This window comes from Podarcis bocagei (genome assembly GCF_964188305.1).
Source record: "Podarcis bocagei genome assembly, chromosome: 8".
Lineage (NCBI taxonomy): Eukaryota > Metazoa > Chordata > Lepidosauria > Squamata > Lacertidae > Podarcis > Podarcis bocagei.
Window position 1 is genome coordinate 46,085,174 of NC_138133.1, and position 19,473 is coordinate 46,104,646.

At 41.9% G+C, this 19,473-nt stretch overlaps 1 protein-coding gene across 16 annotated transcripts in view; it reads left to right on the forward strand.

Moving 5' to 3' along the window:
* GREB1L (GREB1 like retinoic acid receptor coactivator) overlaps nt 1–19,473 on the forward strand; it is a 161,918-nt gene that overhangs the window by 79,212 nt on the left and 63,233 nt on the right. For 10 of the 16 annotated variants that reach the window (XM_081205733.1, XM_081205725.1, XM_081205737.1 and 7 more), the window contains 3 exons: nt 12,241–12,409; nt 12,547–12,744; nt 18,922–19,098. In XM_081205733.1, coding sequence (XP_081061859.1) covers nt 12,244–12,409; nt 12,547–12,744; nt 18,922–19,098 — 541 coding nt within the window. In that variant the 5' untranslated portion in view covers nt 12,241–12,243. The remainder of the gene's footprint in view (nt 1–12,240; nt 12,410–12,546; nt 12,745–18,921; nt 19,099–19,473) is intronic. The other 6 variants (XM_081205738.1, XM_081205728.1, XM_081205727.1 and 3 more) reach the window with 3 other exon arrangements.

Consider the following 19,473-nt stretch of genomic DNA (forward strand, 5'->3'; position numbering starts at 1 on the left):
TTTGAATATGCTAGGGTTTATTTTTTTAAAAAAGCATAAATATTTTTGCTGAAATGTCAAACTAAAAGGTGGGTTTTTTTGTCTTGCGCACAAAACTTTCGTTTTATATTTCAAAACTACTAGACAAAAGACAGTAAACATGGGCTTTGTATATTTTTAATCATGTGTAATACCAGTAATAAGCAAGATACAGTTCATATCCATTGTTAGTTATAAAGCAGACCCGCACAAATGAATGGATTTAAGGACCTAAGGCCATTGATTTCAGTGGGCCTCTGGTCAGTATTCTGCGTATGAGTAATGTTGGATATCACACAATATACAGTCATACCTCATGTTGTGTTCCGCTCTTGTTACGGACTTTCAGCTTACGAATGCGGCAACCCCGGAAATGTTTACTTCCGGGTTTGTCACCCGCACATGCGTAGACGCCATCTGCATGCTATGCGCAGACGCGCTTAATTGCGCTGTGCACATGCGCAGAAGAGGCACTCTAGTTATGGACTTTTTGGGGTGTGAATGGCACCCCGAAATGGATTAAGTCCACATCTTAGAGGTACCATGTATATTATTAGTCTTTATCTTAATATTGATTCAGTTATTTTGTATAAACATTTATATGCTGCCTTCCTAGTGCAAAAAGGGAACTATTATCACACATACATATATAAAAAAAACCCAAAACCATCATTACAGAAGCAAACTAAGAAAATAGTAACAAAATGGAGAACTAGCATTCAGAAAAAGTCCTGCTGAACTCAAAATGTTTTCAGCGTAGAGAGGTGCCATAAATGAGGGAGCATTAGAGTAAAATCAAGTTCTACAATTTGAGTGCTGCCCTCAAATATGCCCCCCTGTGCTTCAGATGGGAGCTGGACAGCTAAGAGGGCATATCCTGATGCTCTCAGAATCTGGGCAGGAACATACAGGCCTGCTCTTCTATACAAGTCCAAAGGTATTTGTTTAAAAGTGTCAAGCTGAGTTTAGGGAAGATTAGATTTTGCCCAATTCTAGGCCTACTCAGAGTAGTCTCATTAAAATTAATAAACATGACTAACTTGGGTTGTGCAGCTGCTCTGAGTAAAACTTAGTTGTACAGCCCATTGTGTTTATAGATCTCTTCATGCAGCTAGAGGTGCCCCAAATTGATTTACAAGAATAAAATAAGATATATGTTCCAGTCCTTTGAACCAGGCCTGGGAACAAACTGACAGCCAGTGCACTTGATTTGCTCTGAAAAGATAGTCTCCATCAACAGTTCAGCCACCATCTTTTGTACCACCTACAGTTTTCAGAGGCAACCCTATGTAAAACACATTCCGGTAATCCAATCTTGCTGCAGCCAGGTCTTGTAAGACCATGACTGGGCCTGCCATCCCCAGTAATGGGCATAGTTGGCACATCAGCTGAAGTGGGACAAAAACACTACCACTCCCTTAGCATCCAACACTATAGCTTTGTCCTGAAATAACCTGCTTCTTCAAGGTGAGTGCAACTCCACGCAGAATGGGCTGAGCCTGAGTCAGCAAGCTTTTTGAGTAGAAGCACTGCTCTCCTATCTAGTTTAAGTTCCATTTGGTTTACTTATGTCTAGTCTACTCTAGAAAAGAATTAAAAACAGTTGGCATGGTATTTGAAAACTGTAACTGTGCATTTTTGCAAATTGAAATCAGACATATTCTTTCAACTGCAAACGCTACATTGGTAGGCTTTTTTAGTGTATTAAGAGGATGGGAGATTCTGTGATAGAGATCACCACTTGTTCCTTCTATCTAGAAATTCATGATATAATCCATAAGCTGTGGGTTCTTTCAGCCAAATATATAATGAAAACAAGATTTATGTTCTGCTCTCTCAGAAATATAAAATATGTAAAATGGGGAGCTGGGTAAAAGAAACGGAAGGGAAATTATGTGATTGATATTTTAATATGTGGAAGGAAAATAAAGAGGAATCCACTGACCTTTTCCTTGCTACGGGTCAGTTGAAGAGGCTTGACTTCGTTTATATGGAACATTGGACTCCTATTGTTTCTTGTACTTAAATACCCTAGTATTTCCAAGAGGCCAAAGATCTATTCCTGTTTTATGACCTGTTGTATCCTTAGGGGCAGGAGGCCCAACACAGTATTCAGGCCCAAATGAACAAGAGGGTCATTGCCATAGTCCAGGTCTTAATTGTTGCTTCTTGGTTACCACACAGACAGCAAGCCAACTCTCAGAAAGATTTTAGATGGGAACATCTGGAGCATAGTAGCTGTAGTGTGGGCTGGGGGGTGGGGAGAAAGGCTCCCTGCATTTTGTTTCACCAGGTGCTAGGAGGAAGCAACATTAGCCTTTTTGGATATGGGAGGCAAGTTCTGTGGCCCCTGAAGTTAGGTTACAACAATTGAAGAGGTCAAAGGACAGCTGAGTGGGGTCAATGAGACACCATAGGGTGTATTTTGTTACTTAGTAAAAGGGGAGACATCCTAAAACCTTAAAGGGTTCTCTTGAAATCTGTGTCGTGAAAAGGTTTTATGGGTCTGATGGTGGAAAAAAAGAAGTGCTGATTTACCTAAGGAATGCTTGCTTTTGTCTAAATTAAAGGATAATCCTTCTCAAATGTTTGCAGCTGTGGTAGTGCAGTCGATGTAGGAATGGAAAGCATGATTACAGAATTGAAGGACATTCACTTTCGCTTCCTAAAGTTTTACTTTCAAGTTGGTTTTTCCCTCTTTCTCATAACGACTTGGGACACTCTGCAGTCCAGATTAATTAAGCCCTTTAAACTCAATTGAGTTCAATGGGTGGGAGAGTTGAGAATATGCTTGCTTCTCTCAGTTGAAATGAATGGAACTGGCTATGGCTAGATTGTGCTCATTGAGTAGATGTTGAAAGGAAGAGCTTGCATTTCTAAAAGGAAAATGCTGTTTTCCTCAGAGTGCTGCACTTGGACCGACAAATAGCCATTTTTTCTTCAATTTACAACTAAGCTTTTGTATGTACAGTATATAAGTGAAGACTGCTAAGACCAAGAAGAAGGCAAGGGAGTTAAGTTACTGACATTTGCCCCGAAATGTTGAAATGTGCTCATCAATGAGAACGACAGCTTTATCTGGAATCAAACTATTTGCCTGTCACGTTCACCACCTATAGCAGCCAAATAAATCCTGTGCCTTGCTTGTCGTTTTGCACAAGTGCTCAGTTGCATTGGAAAATATTAACATTCAGATAATAAGGGAGTGGTGGTTTTAAAACCAGCAGTTTCTGGTGGGTTTTATTTTGGTGCTGGAGGCAGATGAGAGAAAATTAAAAGATACATGCATTTGGTTGCACAAAGCATGGTTATCTAAAGAAGTTGTGACAATGGAACTCTGGAACACTGATTTTTAGTGCTGCCTCTATTAGGAATTTTGGCTAGCCATGGTATTTTTGTTATTCATATATTTTTAGTATCTTTTGTCACTTATATTGATGTTATGTTGCAAACCACTTATTATTTTATGTGAAAGACAGCCTATAAATATTTCAATGAGATAAATAAGAGGGAACATCCTTCCTCTGTTTCGTGTCTCCCTTTAACCTAAGATATAGAGTTGTTCCATTCTTTCCTTTGTTCTACTTGAGCATATGGAGAGAAACTGGGAAACCCCTGCAGCTCCTCTGATCTTGTCAAGCCTAGGAGAATGGGATAAACTTTTCTCATACGCCTGGAAATTTATGAGGTCCCTTGTTAGCACCTTTAACCAATTCAGGCTGCAATCCTGTATAAATATGTGTTTCATTATTTTTAATTGAAGATTAAAAATGCCTTCTTTTTTTTGCATGATTTTAAAATGTCCTTTTGAGTTCCCCTACCCCCCAGTGAAAATTCATTTTGAAATGGGCCTAGGACTTTTCCTAGCCCTCTGTTTACTAGGGCCTTTGTGGTAAAGCCCCAATAAATTCAATTAGTAAGTTAAAGTATGGTAAGTTGACTTCATTATTTGACATGCAAGAGTAAGGCACTGCTCAATGCAAATGGTCAGTCTTTAAAGGTAAAGGGACCCCTGGCCGTTAGGACCAGTCACAGACGACTCTGAGGTTGCAGTGCTTATCTCGCTTTACTGGCTGAGGGAGCTGGTGTACAGCTTCCGGGTCATGTGGCCAGCATGACTAAACCGCTTCTGGCAAACCAGAGCAGCACACGGAAATGCCATTTACCTTCCCCCTGGAGCGGTTCCTATTTATCTACTTGCACTTTGCTTTTGAAAATGCCTTTGAACTGCTAGGTTGGCAGGAGCAGGGACCGAACAATGGAAGCTCACCCCGTTGCGGGGATTCGAACCGCTGACCTTCTGTTCGGCAAGCCCTAGGCTCTGTTGTTTAGACCTCAGTGCCACCTGCGCCCGTCTTTACTACATTACAAAACGGCTACAGCATGTAAGCCAGAAATCCCTATGTTGATGATAGAGCAGCACTGATTTGCCTGCGATTTCTGTGAATAACTAAGAGTTTTCCATAACTGAGGTAAATAAGAAGAAGATTACATGAATTAAATTAAGCATGACTTCCACGACTTTAAAATTTCTGTGCAACAAATAATTATCAAATGTTGTAGAAGGACGATCTCATTCTAGACTTCATTCTAGACTAATGGAAAACTAGGTTATGAGTGCTACATGTTTGTACATGTAAGGAGGATATGTTTGCAAAAATAGTTACATAATTGATAGAGCAGCCTATGGAGTAATTAATCACTATGCACGTGCAGTTACATGATCAGTTTATTATAATAAATTGGCTACAGTTTTGTATAGTGCAAGGGTATGTGTGAGTCTAAGGAAAATAATCATTTCCCATCATCTAGAGCAAGGATGGGGGAACATGTGGCTCTCCAGATGTTGTTGGACTATAACTTCCATAAACTCTGGCCAACATGGCCCAACGTCTGAAGGCCTGAAGCATCCCATTCCTGGTCTTAGGGAATAGCCATTGAATTGTCTGCTTTATTCTCTTTGTGAAGTAAGTTTCTTATCTACTAAGTGGTGTAGCGTGGAGGGCAGGGGAGCCGTGGCCCTGGGCAAAAATTCTGAGGGGGCGCAACCAAGCACCCCTATGCAGGTGCTCGCTCCCCCAGGGACCCCTGCTCTGCCCTGGTGGAGGTGGCAGAACAGCCTGTCAGGAGGCTGCTCCCATCGCCACACAGGCGTGTCCTGGCGGCCCCCATCTCGGCCCTTGCCTGCCTGCCACTGGGCGTCTTTGGACCCAGAGCCTGGCCTGGCCTTCCTGCCATGGCTACGACCCCAGCAGAGGTCAGCGACCACAGAGGCTCCATGCCGGCTGGGCAGAGGGCTTTGTCTGCCTTCCTTGTACTCTCAAGGGTACATTCCTGAGGCCAGGCCCGTCCTTCAGTCTCCAGGCCAGGCTGCACTGAGCCCTGCCCCCTCGCTGAATGGCCACCAGGCCAGTGCTTGCTTGCTCCTTGCTCATTGTGCTGTGCTCCCCAGACAGCAGTGGGAGCAGCCCAGGCCCATGGTGAGCAGCCACGGATGGAGGGAGGTGGGCAAGGGGTGACTCCAGAGTAGCCCGGCATAGCACAACATTCCTCTCCACAAACTAAAACATATTTACGACATCCTGGAGCCTGTGGAACTAAAACCTGTGGCTTTTAACAATTTTAATTTGCTTGATCTCGTTTTATTTAAAAACCAATTTATAAACCAAATTCCTTTTGGAGGAGTTCATTTTTTTTAGTTTTATCATAGTTGTTGAAACACTGTTTGCTAATGCAAGAAGTTGAAATGTCTTGCAACAGCCTTTTCAGGCCAAGCCACGTCCTTGAGAGCAAGACTGCATGATGAGCATGTTTAGATGCAATTTTAGGAGGAGCAACTACTATAAGAGCTGGCACTAGATCATTAGTATGCAAATTAAAAAGGCTCTGTGCCAGTATAGAGCCTTGTGCCCTGAGAAGCACTAACTGGGGTGGCCACACACCCATCTATGCCACAACAAACATGAAGTGAAGTTTCAGTATAAAGCTTTTTAATTAAAAGAAGAACTGCCTTTTATCCATGGTTGTAGACATGTTGAGCCCACATTCACAGTGTATTGTAGCAAAGCAGATTTCAGGTCAATGAACCTTCTGCATAATTGGCTCCTAATGTGTCTAGGACAGGGGTACCCAAACTGAGCTTAATACAGTGTGTTGCAAACTATAACATGCACATACAGACACATATATACTGTCTTTCCCCCAGCAATGGAGAGAGGGAAGAAAAAGGGGGAGACAAACATATACACACAAACACTTCCTTTAACCTTTTTTTGCTGGTTTGTTTACTACCCTCATCAAGAGGTTTGTGCCAACTTGGTGTTATGTTCCTGTTCATATTTTTTGAACTTAAAGGTTGACAGACAACCTTTATTACCACTAATATGTAATGTACTTTACAATGTTCCTGACATATTTCAGCTTCCTGGATTTCCCCCCCCCCATCTTAATTTAATTTGCATTTAATTTAATTTGCATTTAACTTGCATTTAATTTTAATGGTTCAAAGAACATCAGGCAAAATGGTTGGCCCTCACGCATGTTCACTTCATCAAATCTGGCCCTTTTTGAAAAAGGTTTGGACACCACTGTCCTCAAACAAAGGCCCAGGGTAAGGAGGGGCGACTTCAGCATATGGTGAAAGCTGTGCAGTGAAGATGCCAGACATCTGGGGAGGGAGTTCCACAACTTAGGGACAGTCACAGAGAATGCCCTCTCTTGGCTGCTATTCCCCACTCTTCTGAAGGTTGTGGAACTATCAAGAGTAAGCCCTTTTAAGTGTTAGCTGTTTTAAAATTATATTATGCTGGTTTGATTAGGTCTTTTACTATGGGTCATTTTATCATTTATTTTTCTTGTACTGTAGGATGGTATTTTAATGTGTCTAATTTTTTATTTAATACCATATTAAAGTTTACTCCATGAGGATAGTTGCTCTTAAATGCAGTTTGTAAATCTTCTAAATCACTAAATCGAAAAAGTAATTTTCAAAATTTGTTACCAGAAGCTGGCACATTACAGGTTTTTTTTTTTATAAAGTGGTTAAACAGAAGCATTGTGAAGAGCTTTATTGAGTTATCAGCATGTAATCTAAAAAAAATTGAACATTTATGTTGAGAGTCGCTATCCCACTGAGTATCAGCTCCTGAGGACAAGCAAGACTAATATGATTATGACCTGCTAGAGAACTCCCCAGAGCCTTCTGTCTGGATAATGCTGGAGATGGATATCTGGGTTAGAGGGACCTATGATGTGAATCAGTAAAATGGTTCTTTTGTTTTTATTGGTAAAGGTTTCATACTCTCTGCAAAGTAGGGTTCACTGGGGTTTCTGAAAGGTGGTGGATCTCTGTGTGATGCAAGCTCAGTTGCATACATTCAGGATGACTGCAATACATTGCACCCCCTGAACTGCTGTCCAATCTGCTGCCACCCCCCACTGCTTTTTATTGCCCTGAACTCTGTTCCCCCTCCTCAGAATAACTGCTGTGGTGGTAGCAGTTGTGGCACTCCTCTTTTTCTTCCTTGGCTTACATTTTAGCTTGTTGTCTCCTTTGCTGCTGCTTCACAAGCAGGCAGAACCCAACTTGCACTGTCCACATTCACACTGTACTTTTAAAGCATTGTGATACCACTTTAAACAGTGATAGCTTTCCCCAAAGAATTATGGGAATAGTAGTTTCAGGGTGCTGAGAGTTGTTAGGAGACCCCTATTCCCCTTCCAGAGCTACCCTTCCCGTAATATTTTAACAATCAATCCTTCATGACAGGGAACTCTTAAAAATTGTAGCTTTGTGAAGGGAATAGGGGCCTCCTAACAACTCTCAGCACCCTTAACAAACTACAACTCCCAGAATTCTTTGGGGGAAGCCAATACTGTTTAAAGTAGCATCATAGAGCTTTCAGTGTTTTCTGTGAATGTGGCCATTATGTTGCAGTGTTGGTGGTGAGGACCGTGTGTGTGTTTGTGTGTGTGTGTTTCCCTCAGAACAGGGCATTCCAGACACTCACACAGCCTGAAGCTTGGGCCTCAGTTTGCCTAATGGAAGGATTGAGCCTCAAGTTAGAGCTTAAATGGTGTGGGAGAAGCATGTGGGAATCATGTAGGATCTGGGAAGCTGGGGAAGAACTAATTCTTCAGGTGTAGATGCCAGGCAGGTGGATCTGGAAGGTTTATTGGTTTTCACAAGGCATAGAAAATCCTCGTAAATTCTGATCACAGTTGCATTAAGCTGGATGCAAGATTATTGTTGTACATGATAAGAACTGTACTTTCTGTTACACTGAAGACAAAGGCTAACCTACTGTAAATCTGCTGGGAGTGAAAAAATGACCCACCCATGTTATCTAATAATCCTGTGTCTGATTAAAACAAATGGGTCTTGCCATGGCAGTCTAGCAGAGCACTTGGGGGAAAAACCTGCCTGAGGTTTACAGTTACAGTATTTTGCTGGAATACGTATAGTATATTTCAGTAGATGAATCACATGCTAATAAATTATTTTCAGTATGCTGTCGTCTCTAGTAACATTGTGAAAACTTACTAGGCTTTACCTATTAATTATCATAGGAGGTGCAGGAGATCCTATCTTCAAAGTTGGCTATTTAGAAATGCAAAGCAAGTTGTTTTGTAAAGCCGAAGCCTTCACTGAACTTTTTAGTGGAAGGCTAAAGGTACAAGTTATTGCATAAATTATTGCATAATTCCTTTATGTGTGTATATACTGTATACACATCGAAATCCATAATTCATGTTGTTTCCTTAGTACCGTGAAAGTATGATATGTATAGTTAAAAAAATTCCTTGGGTTTAAATTTAGTCTTTTCTTATCAACCTGATACAGTTGTAGCCAAAACATTAACAGTTTGCATTCCACTTAGATCTTTGAAAAACAGCAGAAGCATTCCTGTTCCAAAGTTGCTGAATGTTTAATAATGGCAATTTGGGCAGAAAAGCCAGCCTAAACAAAGTTACCGTATTTTTCGCCCTATAAGACGCACCGGCCCATAGGACGCACATAGTTTTCAGGGGGGGAAATCAAGGAAAAAAATATGATTTCCCCCCCGCAGCTCTGGGAGCAGCGGACAGGCTGCACGCAGCCTGTGCGCTACTCCAAGACCTTCTCCCTGCTTTTGCGGGAGGTGGCGGAATTCCCCCACCTCCCGCAAAAGCCCACAGGAGCCCCACTTGACTCCTGCGGGCTTTTCGACTAGGAGGGAGAAGGGACTGATTCGGCCAGTCAGTCCCTTCTCCCTCCTTGGGGAAAAGCCCCCAAGAGCCGCTTGCTCTTTAAAGGGTGCACGGCTCCTGCAGGCTTTTCTAGGAGGTGGGGAATTCCCCCACCTCCTAGAAAAGCCGGGGAGCCCCTTTAAAGAGCGCACGGCTTTTGCCTGCTTTTGCGGGAGGTGGGGGAATTTCCCCATCTCCCGCAAAAGCCCAAAGGAGGGTTGGAGAGCAGCGGCAAGGCGTCGCGCGCCTTCCTGCTGCCCCCCATCCTCTGGGGCTGGCGATGGGGGAAGCGCTGCTTTCCCCACCGCCAGCCTCAAACCCGGGTTGGAGAGCAGCGGCAAGGCGTCGCGCGCCTTCCTGCTGCCCCCCATCCTCTGGGGCTGGCGATGGGGGAAGCGCTGCTTTCCCCACCGCCAGCCTCAAACCCGGGTTGGAGAGCAGCGGCAAGGCGTCGCGCGCCTTCCTGCTGCCCCCCATCCTCTGGGGCTGGCGATGGGGGAAGCGCTGCTTTCCCCACCGCCAGCCTCAAACCCGGGTTGGAGAGCAGCGGCAAGGCGTCGCGCGCCTTCCTGCTGCCCCCCATCCTCTGGGGCTGGCGATGGGGGAAGCGCTGCTTTCCCCACCGCCAGCCTCAAACCCGGGTTGGAGAGCAGCGGCAAGGCGTCGCGCGCCTTCCTGCTGCCCCCCATCCTCTGGGGCTGGCGATGGGGGAAGCGCTGCTTTCCCCACCGCCAGCCTCAAACCCGGGTTGGAGAGCAGCGGCAAGGCGTCGCGCGCCTTCCTGCTGCCCCCCATCCTCTGGGGCTGGCGATGGGGGAAGCGCTGCTTTCCCCACCGCCAGCCTCAAACCCGGGTTGGAGAGCAGCGGCAAGGCGTCGCGCGCCTTCCTGCTGCCCCCCATCCTCTGGGGCTGGCGATGGGGGAAGCGCTGCTTTCCCCACCGCCAGCCTCAAACCCGGGTTGGAGAGTAGCAGCAAGGCGTCGCGCGCCTTCCTGCTGCCCCCCATCCTCTGGGGCTGGCGATGGGGGAAGCGCTGCTTTCCCCACCGCCAGCCTCAAACAGCAGACTCTCCTGGCTTCAGCGGAAGCAACGCAAAGCCTCCGGAGCGCAGGCTTCGGAGGCTTCGTGTTGCTATCGCTGAAGCCAAGGAGTCTGCATTCGCCCCATAAGACGCACCCACATTTCCCCTTCATTTTTGGAGGGGAAAAAGTGCGTCTTATAGGGCGAAAAATACGGTATTTTAAAATTTTCAAGTTAAGCAGGTGCTTGTAGCACTTCTGTTAAAATAAACTAAATTATCATGATCATATCCAGAATTACTAGCAAGCCAATGCCTTAACACCAATTTTCCTAAGTTTAGATGATAATTAGAGCAGTGCAGGAATCAGTTTTAGGCCACTATCTATGTATTTCATTCTAATTCACTGATTGCCTCTGATTCAAAACAGTAAGAACTCTGCAAGCACAATTTTGCTGGCTTCTGTGCTTAGACTTTGCAAGACATTGCGCGTACCCTTATTGCGCGTATTTTCAAAGTCAGTCAGGTAATATTAATGGGGAGGAACTTCAAAAAATACAGATCTCTGGGTTAAGATATTGGCTCTAGAAATTGGCTCTGCACTGGGAGTTGTTTGATAATCTATCCTAGGGACGTGCTTCATAGTTCCTGGCATATTTGACATCTTCACCTTCCTCCACTCATTTCTTTCTCTTTCGCATTTCTTTCTACTTCATAAGGAGGGAGGCAAGAGCACCTCCTGCTTGGGCACATAAGGGAGGATGGAGAATTAAACAGGACCTATAGCTTGCACTTTGCCAGACACATCACCTGATTAACCTCTCTCTCACAGATATTTCTGCAGCGCTTCCTTTTGCATAGCAAGCCATTCCTGTCAAAACAGAATTCTAATCAAGTTTTGTTAGGTTATGGAAGGGTAGAAAATAATAAAACAAGAAGTGTTCCTGAAATACATTGTTTTCACTATTTAACCTTGAATATATCTACTGTATAAGCTTCCTATTCAGACAGGAATAGTTTTCCCTTTGGAAACGAAGGGGCAGGTGTTGTTGACCACTGAGCTGCTATCAGGGCAAACTGTGTTTGGATGCTGGTTTTAAAAGTGTGTGTCGTTGCGTTTTAACTGTTCTTAACTTATTTGGTTTTTGTTACTTTGTATTCTATAATTATGTTTCTAAAGGTTGAATCCCACTTTGAGAGAAGGGCGGGATATACAGTGGTGCCCCGCAAGACGAATGCCTCGCAAAACGGAAAACCCGCTAGACGAAAGGGTTTTCCGTTTTGGAGGTGCTTCGCAAAACGAATTTCCTATGGGCTTGCTTCGCAAGACGAAAATGTCTTGCGAGTTCCTGCGGGGTCCCCCCCTTTTTTCCAAGCCGCTAAGCCGCTTATCAGCTGATCCTAAGCTGCTAAGCCGCTTAACAGCTGAGCCGCTAAACCGCTTATCAGCTGATCCGCTAAGCCCACTAAGCCGCTAATGGGCTTGTTTCGCAAGACGAAAAAAACGCAAGACGAAGAGACTCGCGGAACGGATTCTTTTCGTCTTGCGAGGCACCACTGTAAATACATTAAATAAATAAACAAGCAAACAAATAAATAAATAAAAGCTGGCCTTGATCTTTTGCTGAACACTCCCTCTCCCCCAGGTGAAATTGGAAATGGCAGTTTTCTTTTCTTTTCCTTTTTACATGGAGACTGATGTACAAGCCGATATATTGCAGCACTTTTCAGTGACAGGAAGAACTCTATCAGTGAAAGGCAGATTGGCAGACTTGAACAAAAACAAGAACAGTCCGTGCTTTCCATTATGTTGTTTTTATGGTTTTCTTTGCCACTGCTAATATTTTATCCTTCATGTGTGCACTATGCAAAACATTTGTTCATTCATCACTTCTTGTTTCCTGTAATTCTGCGGTGTGTGTCTGCATATTTAACCCTAAATCTCTCTTCCCAACCCTTTAAATTTGTTTTTCAGAAGATGGGGAATTCGTATGCAGGGCAACTGAAATCTGCCCGTTTTGAAGAAGCCCTGCACAACTCGATAGAGGCCTCTCTAAGATGCAATAGTGTGGTTCCTCGCCCCATCTTCTCTCAGCTGTATCTTGACCCTGAGCAGCCTATTTTGCCGGAAGGTAACCAAGCAAGTATGGCATATTTTAGTTGCCCTTCTTATCCTAGATAAAACGCTGCATATTTTTCATTGAAAATAACTGCCTAAATATCTTCTCCTACCGTCACTTAAATGCAGGCCTCTTGTCTTTTTTTAAATAATGCTTTCTAGACATTAAACCAAAAGTGGAGGAGCTGGACAAAGAATTGATTCAACGTTACACCCAGAATGGAATTTTGGATTTTTCTACTAGCCAAATAATTAATGAAATGGAAGAAGATGAGGAGGATGAAGACATGTCTGATTCCAATAGCCCACCAATCCCATATTCACAAAAACCTGCCCCAGAAGGGTCTTGCACTACTGATGGTTGGTTTAAGCGTTACTTATCTAAGACTTAACTTGAATTAGAATGTTTCTTTTGCAAAAGGCTACACATAGGCAGTTATGATAGCATTAATGTATAACATTTTCCCAAAGGATAGCCATATTAGTCTGTTACAGCAAAAGCAACAGAGTTGTGTGTCGTCTTGGAGTTAGCAATGCAATTATGTAAATGTCTACTTCAAAGTTCTACTAAGTTCAACAGGCTTCCTCCTGAGTAAATAGATATAGGATTTCCATCTCACATAATAATTTTCTTAGTCTTCAAGTTGCCACAAAACTCTGAATTGCATTAATTTAATGTATGCAGCTGTGATTCTGTGCTCAGTTACATGTCCATGGCTTTCCATTCAGTCTGAATGAGCTGTATGTAAAGTAGATGTAAAATGTTTTGATCTTTTTGTAATTCATACGACTTTGAATTGCAAGCAATAATTGTGACAGTTAATGTTGTATTACTTGAGGGTATTTTAGTGCCCATAGCAGCAGGGCCAGCCTGCCCATGAGGCAAGGTGAGGTGGCAGGATCTGCAGGTGGAGCAAATCAGTTTCCAAGGAATGTATTGCTATTTAAATCCAAAGTTTTATATTAAAGCTGGGAAATGCTTTAACAAGAAGACTTTAATAGGCTATAGTGAGCATTTGTAATATTCCTATAAAATTATAAATGAAATTAATATCTATGGACAGCTTCTTTATAACCAAGGCTGCCTTAGTTTGTGACTTTCTGGAGTGCTGCAATAAAATGTGGGCGAATGCTGTTTTTTCCCCTTACCCACACACCTTTGTTCAGTTTCCCATCACCTTAATAGCTGCTGGTTTCATGATTAGTGTCCTTAACAGAGCATCCAGGATATGTGTCAAGCACAAATAATACCAGTCAAGTTGTTTGGTTGTAAACTGCCATTTTTCTGCACTGTGTGAGAGCTGACACCTTAATTTCAGCACCAATTAGGTAGCCGGGTATTTAATATCTGATCAGCTGCTGTGAAGTTAAAAGTGGAAGAGACTGTGAATTGCAATTCTTATGCAGATCTTGGTGGGTAATTTCTTATGCCTTATCTTAAAGCAGCACAATAACAGGTCTGTACCCCACAGAGGGGATGTTAATTGTTAGTGTTAAGAAAAGAGGAGTGGGGAATGGAGAAAGGGATGCAATCTTTGCTTTACACAGCATCGGTGCTTTTGTTTTATTTTCACAGCTGTGTTGGCCAAACTCCTTTCCTTTCAGCATATGAGTTCTGTGAGGTTTTTATTTTATTTTAGATGAGGTGATTGTAGAATGCAGTCTCTCATTGGCTAAAAAACAGTCACTGACTTTTTTTGGAAAGACAGAAATATTTTAGCAATTTGTTCATTCTTAATGTCTTTATCATTTTGCTTTATCATTAACATGTTGCTTTGCATTACTGAAGTGTTCAGCAAACTTTTCCAGTGTGTTCTCGCAAGCCTTGGGGAAGTAACAGTCATGTTTGCAGAATGCACTGAGGGATTTAGTATTTCAGTGCTCCACACTGGAGGCAAAGAGTCATAGATTGAATTGGTGACCCCTTGAAATTTACATAAGGTGCTACTTCATTTCATCATCCCTGCGCAGATTTATGTTTGTGTATCAAGTCCCCATGAAATAAGTGGCAAAGTTCAAGTACGTTGTGTATTGTAAAGTGTTTAAAATAATAATAATTCCCATTTGAATACATTTATTATAGAATCTATTAGTTGTTTTATGTTAGGGATGGCAAAGCAATATCCAAAAAGGCGGAGGAATCCTTTAAAACAAGAACAAATTATAAAATCAGTATAGATACCAGTAGTAAAATTCAAGGTATTTGACAATGGACATGGCTATATAACGGTAACTGTAACCATGTGGAAGTTTAATTATTCAGTTGCTTACAAGTTCATTTTAAATTCTATATTCCATGCCTTTAAAGTCGACCAACAAATGTAAACATTCAAGGACCAATGCTTGTCTTTTCAAAAGATGTTTGTTAATGACAGCGAGGACCTTAGAGCCCTTAACCTTACATTCTGGATATCATGGTTGGTCTAGTTCAGTGGTTCACAATTAGCTAAGTACTGCAACCCCCCCATTTTTCAAAAGTCAAGCCATGGACCCCCTACTTTTGAAAATTTCGCTATCTCTGTTGTAGTTTTTGTTATGTGAATGGTGGTTCAGACCCCCTGAGAGGGTTATGCAGACTTCCAGGGGTCCATGAACAACCAATTTGGAACCACTGGTCTAGATGGTGTACATGCATTCAATGTAACCATAGATAGTATAAATGTGTTTCCCCCTGGTGAATGTAAGCATGTTGCCATCAGTCAGTTATATTGGACAAAATAGGTAATAAACATCTACTGTCGGTTACATTGTTTGAGATCTAGCAAAAGTTCACTCCAGTACTGTAGCATACTCCTCAGGCCACTGGGATTCAAATCAAACTACGTCCCATCAACTTCAATAGGTTTTAAGCAATAATTTTTTTAAAAGATACATTTCTTAATATAGTTTTTATTAAACTTTTTTGTGTTGCAAAACAAACAGGTAAACAGAGAAAAGCGCATCTACACTCTCCACTTTCAATTAATTGTCTTTTTCAAAGTTCGGTTCCATTTAGTGAGATACATTGTTGTTGTAGATATTTTGCATTTAGGGGAAAGGGGGAGGGGCAATTTTTCAGATAATAATTTATAATTATTATTATTATTTATTTATACCCCGCCCATCCGGCTGAGCTTCCGCAGCCATTCTGGGTGGCCCCCAATTGAGTGCCAAAAACAATACAGCATTAAACATTAAAAACTTCCCTTTAGATGTCTTAGATTAAATAATTTGTGAAACAGAAAGGAAAGGTGGTTGTGTTGATCCGTAAGGAAAAAATCCATGTACAGGCCTAATAAAGATAGATAGCCTAGCCATAGTTTTACACACAATTTGAGATTACTCTTGTTGAACTGTGGGGGGTGTTGATTCAGTTGCTCTTGGGGCAACTCCATCTGCATTTCTTTAGAAGAAAATGTAAGATTTTTCTTACTTCAGAGAAGTAGATTTGCATTCCTTAATGATTTCTTGCTTTGAGCTAACACTGACATTCCTGGTCCAAAATGCTATTGTCTTTGCTGAGACAATACCAGAAGTGCAAACAAACTCTGAGTACTTAAGGAAAATAACAATGAACTCTGCGTTAAAACAACAACCACTAATGGTTTGTGTCAGCTAAAATGGAACAGGTTGCCTAGCTTCAGAACTGTTCAAATGTTAACTGTTAAGAATATCATTAAATGCTGTAACTCTTATATTCTTGGGAGTTCAGAGGCCAAGTTTAAGCTTCAGCTGTAGATACAAAATAAACAGCAGCTCACATATATTTAATCTTTAATTTCTAGTTATATAAATATATGTGAGCTGGTCTGGGAGCTTTTTATTGACTGCAGAGCAGAGTAAGAATGCTTTGAGTAAAGTAATAAATATATTTGTTGTATTTTCTCTACACTTAGATAAAGTAAATCTACCAATGGGGATAAATTTACAGCTTCTTCTGACCAGGAAGACCAGAGGCTGTTTTTCAGCTGTTTCTACCTTCTAACGGGGTAGAAAACAGCTACCCTTTAGTTGTTACTGGACTACAGCACCCATAATCCCTGATCATTAGTTGTTGTTTTTTTAAATAAATTTTATTGATTTTCCATACAGTTATACATTTTTATCCAAAATACTACAAATTATCTCTGTTTTGAACTTCCTTCAGCGTCTCTGACAATCATCCGTAATTATAACTTTAGTTACACATTCCCTTCTTTCGTATTGCCGTTATACTTCCCTGCTCCCCCTATTTCATATTAACAATACTTCTCTGTTTTTACAGTGCCTCTTGAAATCCCACTAGCATTGTGTTCATGCAACATATGTTTTTCAGATAATCTACAAACTTTCCCCAGTCTTTGATGAACTTTTGGTCTTTGGTATATCTGATTTTCCCAGTTAATTTATCCAATTCCGCATAGTCTGTCAATTTCAGCCTCTATTCTTCTATCGTCTGTATTTCCTCTTGCTTCCATTTCTGGGCCAACAAGATTCTGGCTGCTGTTACTGCATACTTACCTGGCAGGGGAGACACCTTGATCATTGGCTTTTCTGGTTGGAGCATGGCAATGAAAATCTAGTATTAGTAGAGCTTACACAAGTAAACATATATTACTATTCTTTCCTAAATGGAGAATAAATTGTTGGCAAGGATGCATTTTTGGGGCTTTTTAAACTACAAAATTAACAATACTTAACTGTTGTAGATGTAATAGAATAGAATCAACATTTTAAAATCAGGTTGTTGTTGTTGTTGTTGTTGTTATTTCTTACCTACTTACCTACTCTTCATCCAGGATAAGCTACAACAATTTAAGAATACAATATTAAAATCAGGTAAAACTACAATCAACAGAATAGTGCATATCCTAAAAAATCTCAGGAGACAAAGTCCAAGGTAAAGAGGGAACATCTTCCGCATAGGCCAAAAAATGCATAATGAAGGTGTCAGATGCACATCCGTGGGGAGGAGAGATATTCCACAGGTTAGGGCCTTGGTCATACACAACCCTGAACTTCTGAGAGCCGTGGAACTAGGAGCAGCTCTCCTCACCCCTACTGCTGATCATAATAGCCAAGAGAGTCTTTTGTGCTGATAAAAGCTTCTTGCAGACAGGTTCAGGGAGCCTTTGTTCAAATACTATGCTTAAAATTCACTCAAACCAGATGGATTTAGTAATGTCAAATGCAATACAGTATTTGAACTTTCAAGAGTTAATACTCATTCAGGCACACCCACATACCGTGGAATAATGATGATAGCAAATAAGACATCAAAGCTGCTTGCTTATCACTTGTGGTATTTGTTTACCTTATCAGTCATCTCTGGGTAATTCTGGCCATGGCAATGCTCTTTATATAACGCAGCAGTAATCACTACTGTAAGTCCCAGCAAGAAGGCTGAGACAGTATCTTCAATAACAGCTGTCAAAGATAACTCTGAATGTGTGCATAACTTTATTTAACTTTAGATATTTATATCCCAACTCATCACAAAACTTTGAGGCAACTTACAATATACGGTATAAAAACATAAGAGAATTAAATATAAGCAACACTATAGTCAGTTTGATTCCCTCCTCCGGAAAAATGGATTTAAAAAAATTGTGTCCTTCGGAAAGATGATAGTTGCAAATAATAAATATTCAGGATTGTAACCAGGGACGCGGACTTATAAAAAATATTGGGGGGGGGGCCCGGGAAAGCTCATGAATAATAAATAAGCTCATGAATATGCAAATAAAGTGGCGCCGCCTCCTCGTGAGCGAATAGGGGAGAGCGTGCTGCGCCTATTAATCAGCTCCGAAGGAAATTGGGTGGAGCTTTTGCTCGGGAGGGAGGGCAGGAGGCATGCAGCCCGACCCTGTGCATTTTGGGCTGGGGGAGGGGCGGCGATGGCGCTCTGCTGGAGGGGCGCCCAAGATTATTGGGGGGGCAGAGCCCCCCCAAACGAATTTTTGAGGGGGCTCGGGCCCCCTCAAGCCCCATGGAGTCGGCGCCTATGATTGTAACCCCAATTTATGGGAAATAAAAACCTGGGGAAATATTTCAATATCGCTAAAATTTCCAGTAGAAATATTGGTTTAAAAGGCAAAACAAGTCTGCTTCATTGCCAATAGCGATCACCCTACAATTCAGTGGGTCAGACTGAATTGTAAAGGGAGAGAGAAAGGGGCCTGTACTCTTTCTTTGTGCCTGCCTTGCCTTCCTCTGAGATACACTGAGAAAACCTCAGTGTTAATTTATCAACAGGTTTTTCACAGAAATGTGGAATAAAATTTAATAGCACAAATATTACTGTATTTCATGGTAGTTGCTTAACACACAAACCGCTATCTTCTGTCATAGGTCTACATTTGTTTCATAAATTGCTAATTTGTCTAGTGCCCTTTGTCCATAGACTTTAGAGGGCTTGGTGAAATATTGAACCAGGGCAGGCAATTGTTTCATGAGATCTTTTGCATGGAGGGCGTGGCAGTATTAGGCTTAGTTGTTCTCCTTAGTTGCTCTGAGTAAGTGGAACAAGACGACAGTAAATCACTTGTAGATATTTCATGATGTATTCTTTCTTTTCAGGTTTTTGTCAAGCAGGCAAAGATTTGAGGTTAGTTTCGCTGTGTATGGAACAGATCGATATCCCAGCAGGATTCCTGTTAGTAGGAGCCAAGTCTCCAAACCTTCCCGAGCACATTCTAGTCTGTGCTGTTGACAAGAGGTTTTTGCCAGATGACCATGGAAAAAATGCACTTTTAGGTAAAAGGTTTTCATTAATTATTCTTCATGTTTTATGATAAATGTATAATTGACCAAAGGTTTGGGTTAATGGTAGGCCAGGCCAATTCAGTACATGGATTTCTCACCGGAATATGCAGACATTCATTTTTAAAGCTTTTTATAAACAAAGCATGAATCCAGTTTTTCAGTTTTAATATCATTAAAGCAAGGGTGGGGAGCCTCTAACTATCCAACTCCCATCACCCCTAGCCAGCATGGCCAATGGTCAGGTATGATGAGAGTTGTAGTCCACCAACATCTGGAAGATAAGAGGTTTCTTACACTTGTGTAAGATTTCCCAAATCCTCAAAATATCCTGCAGTCCTGTACCTACTTAACCTGGTTTTAAGCCCA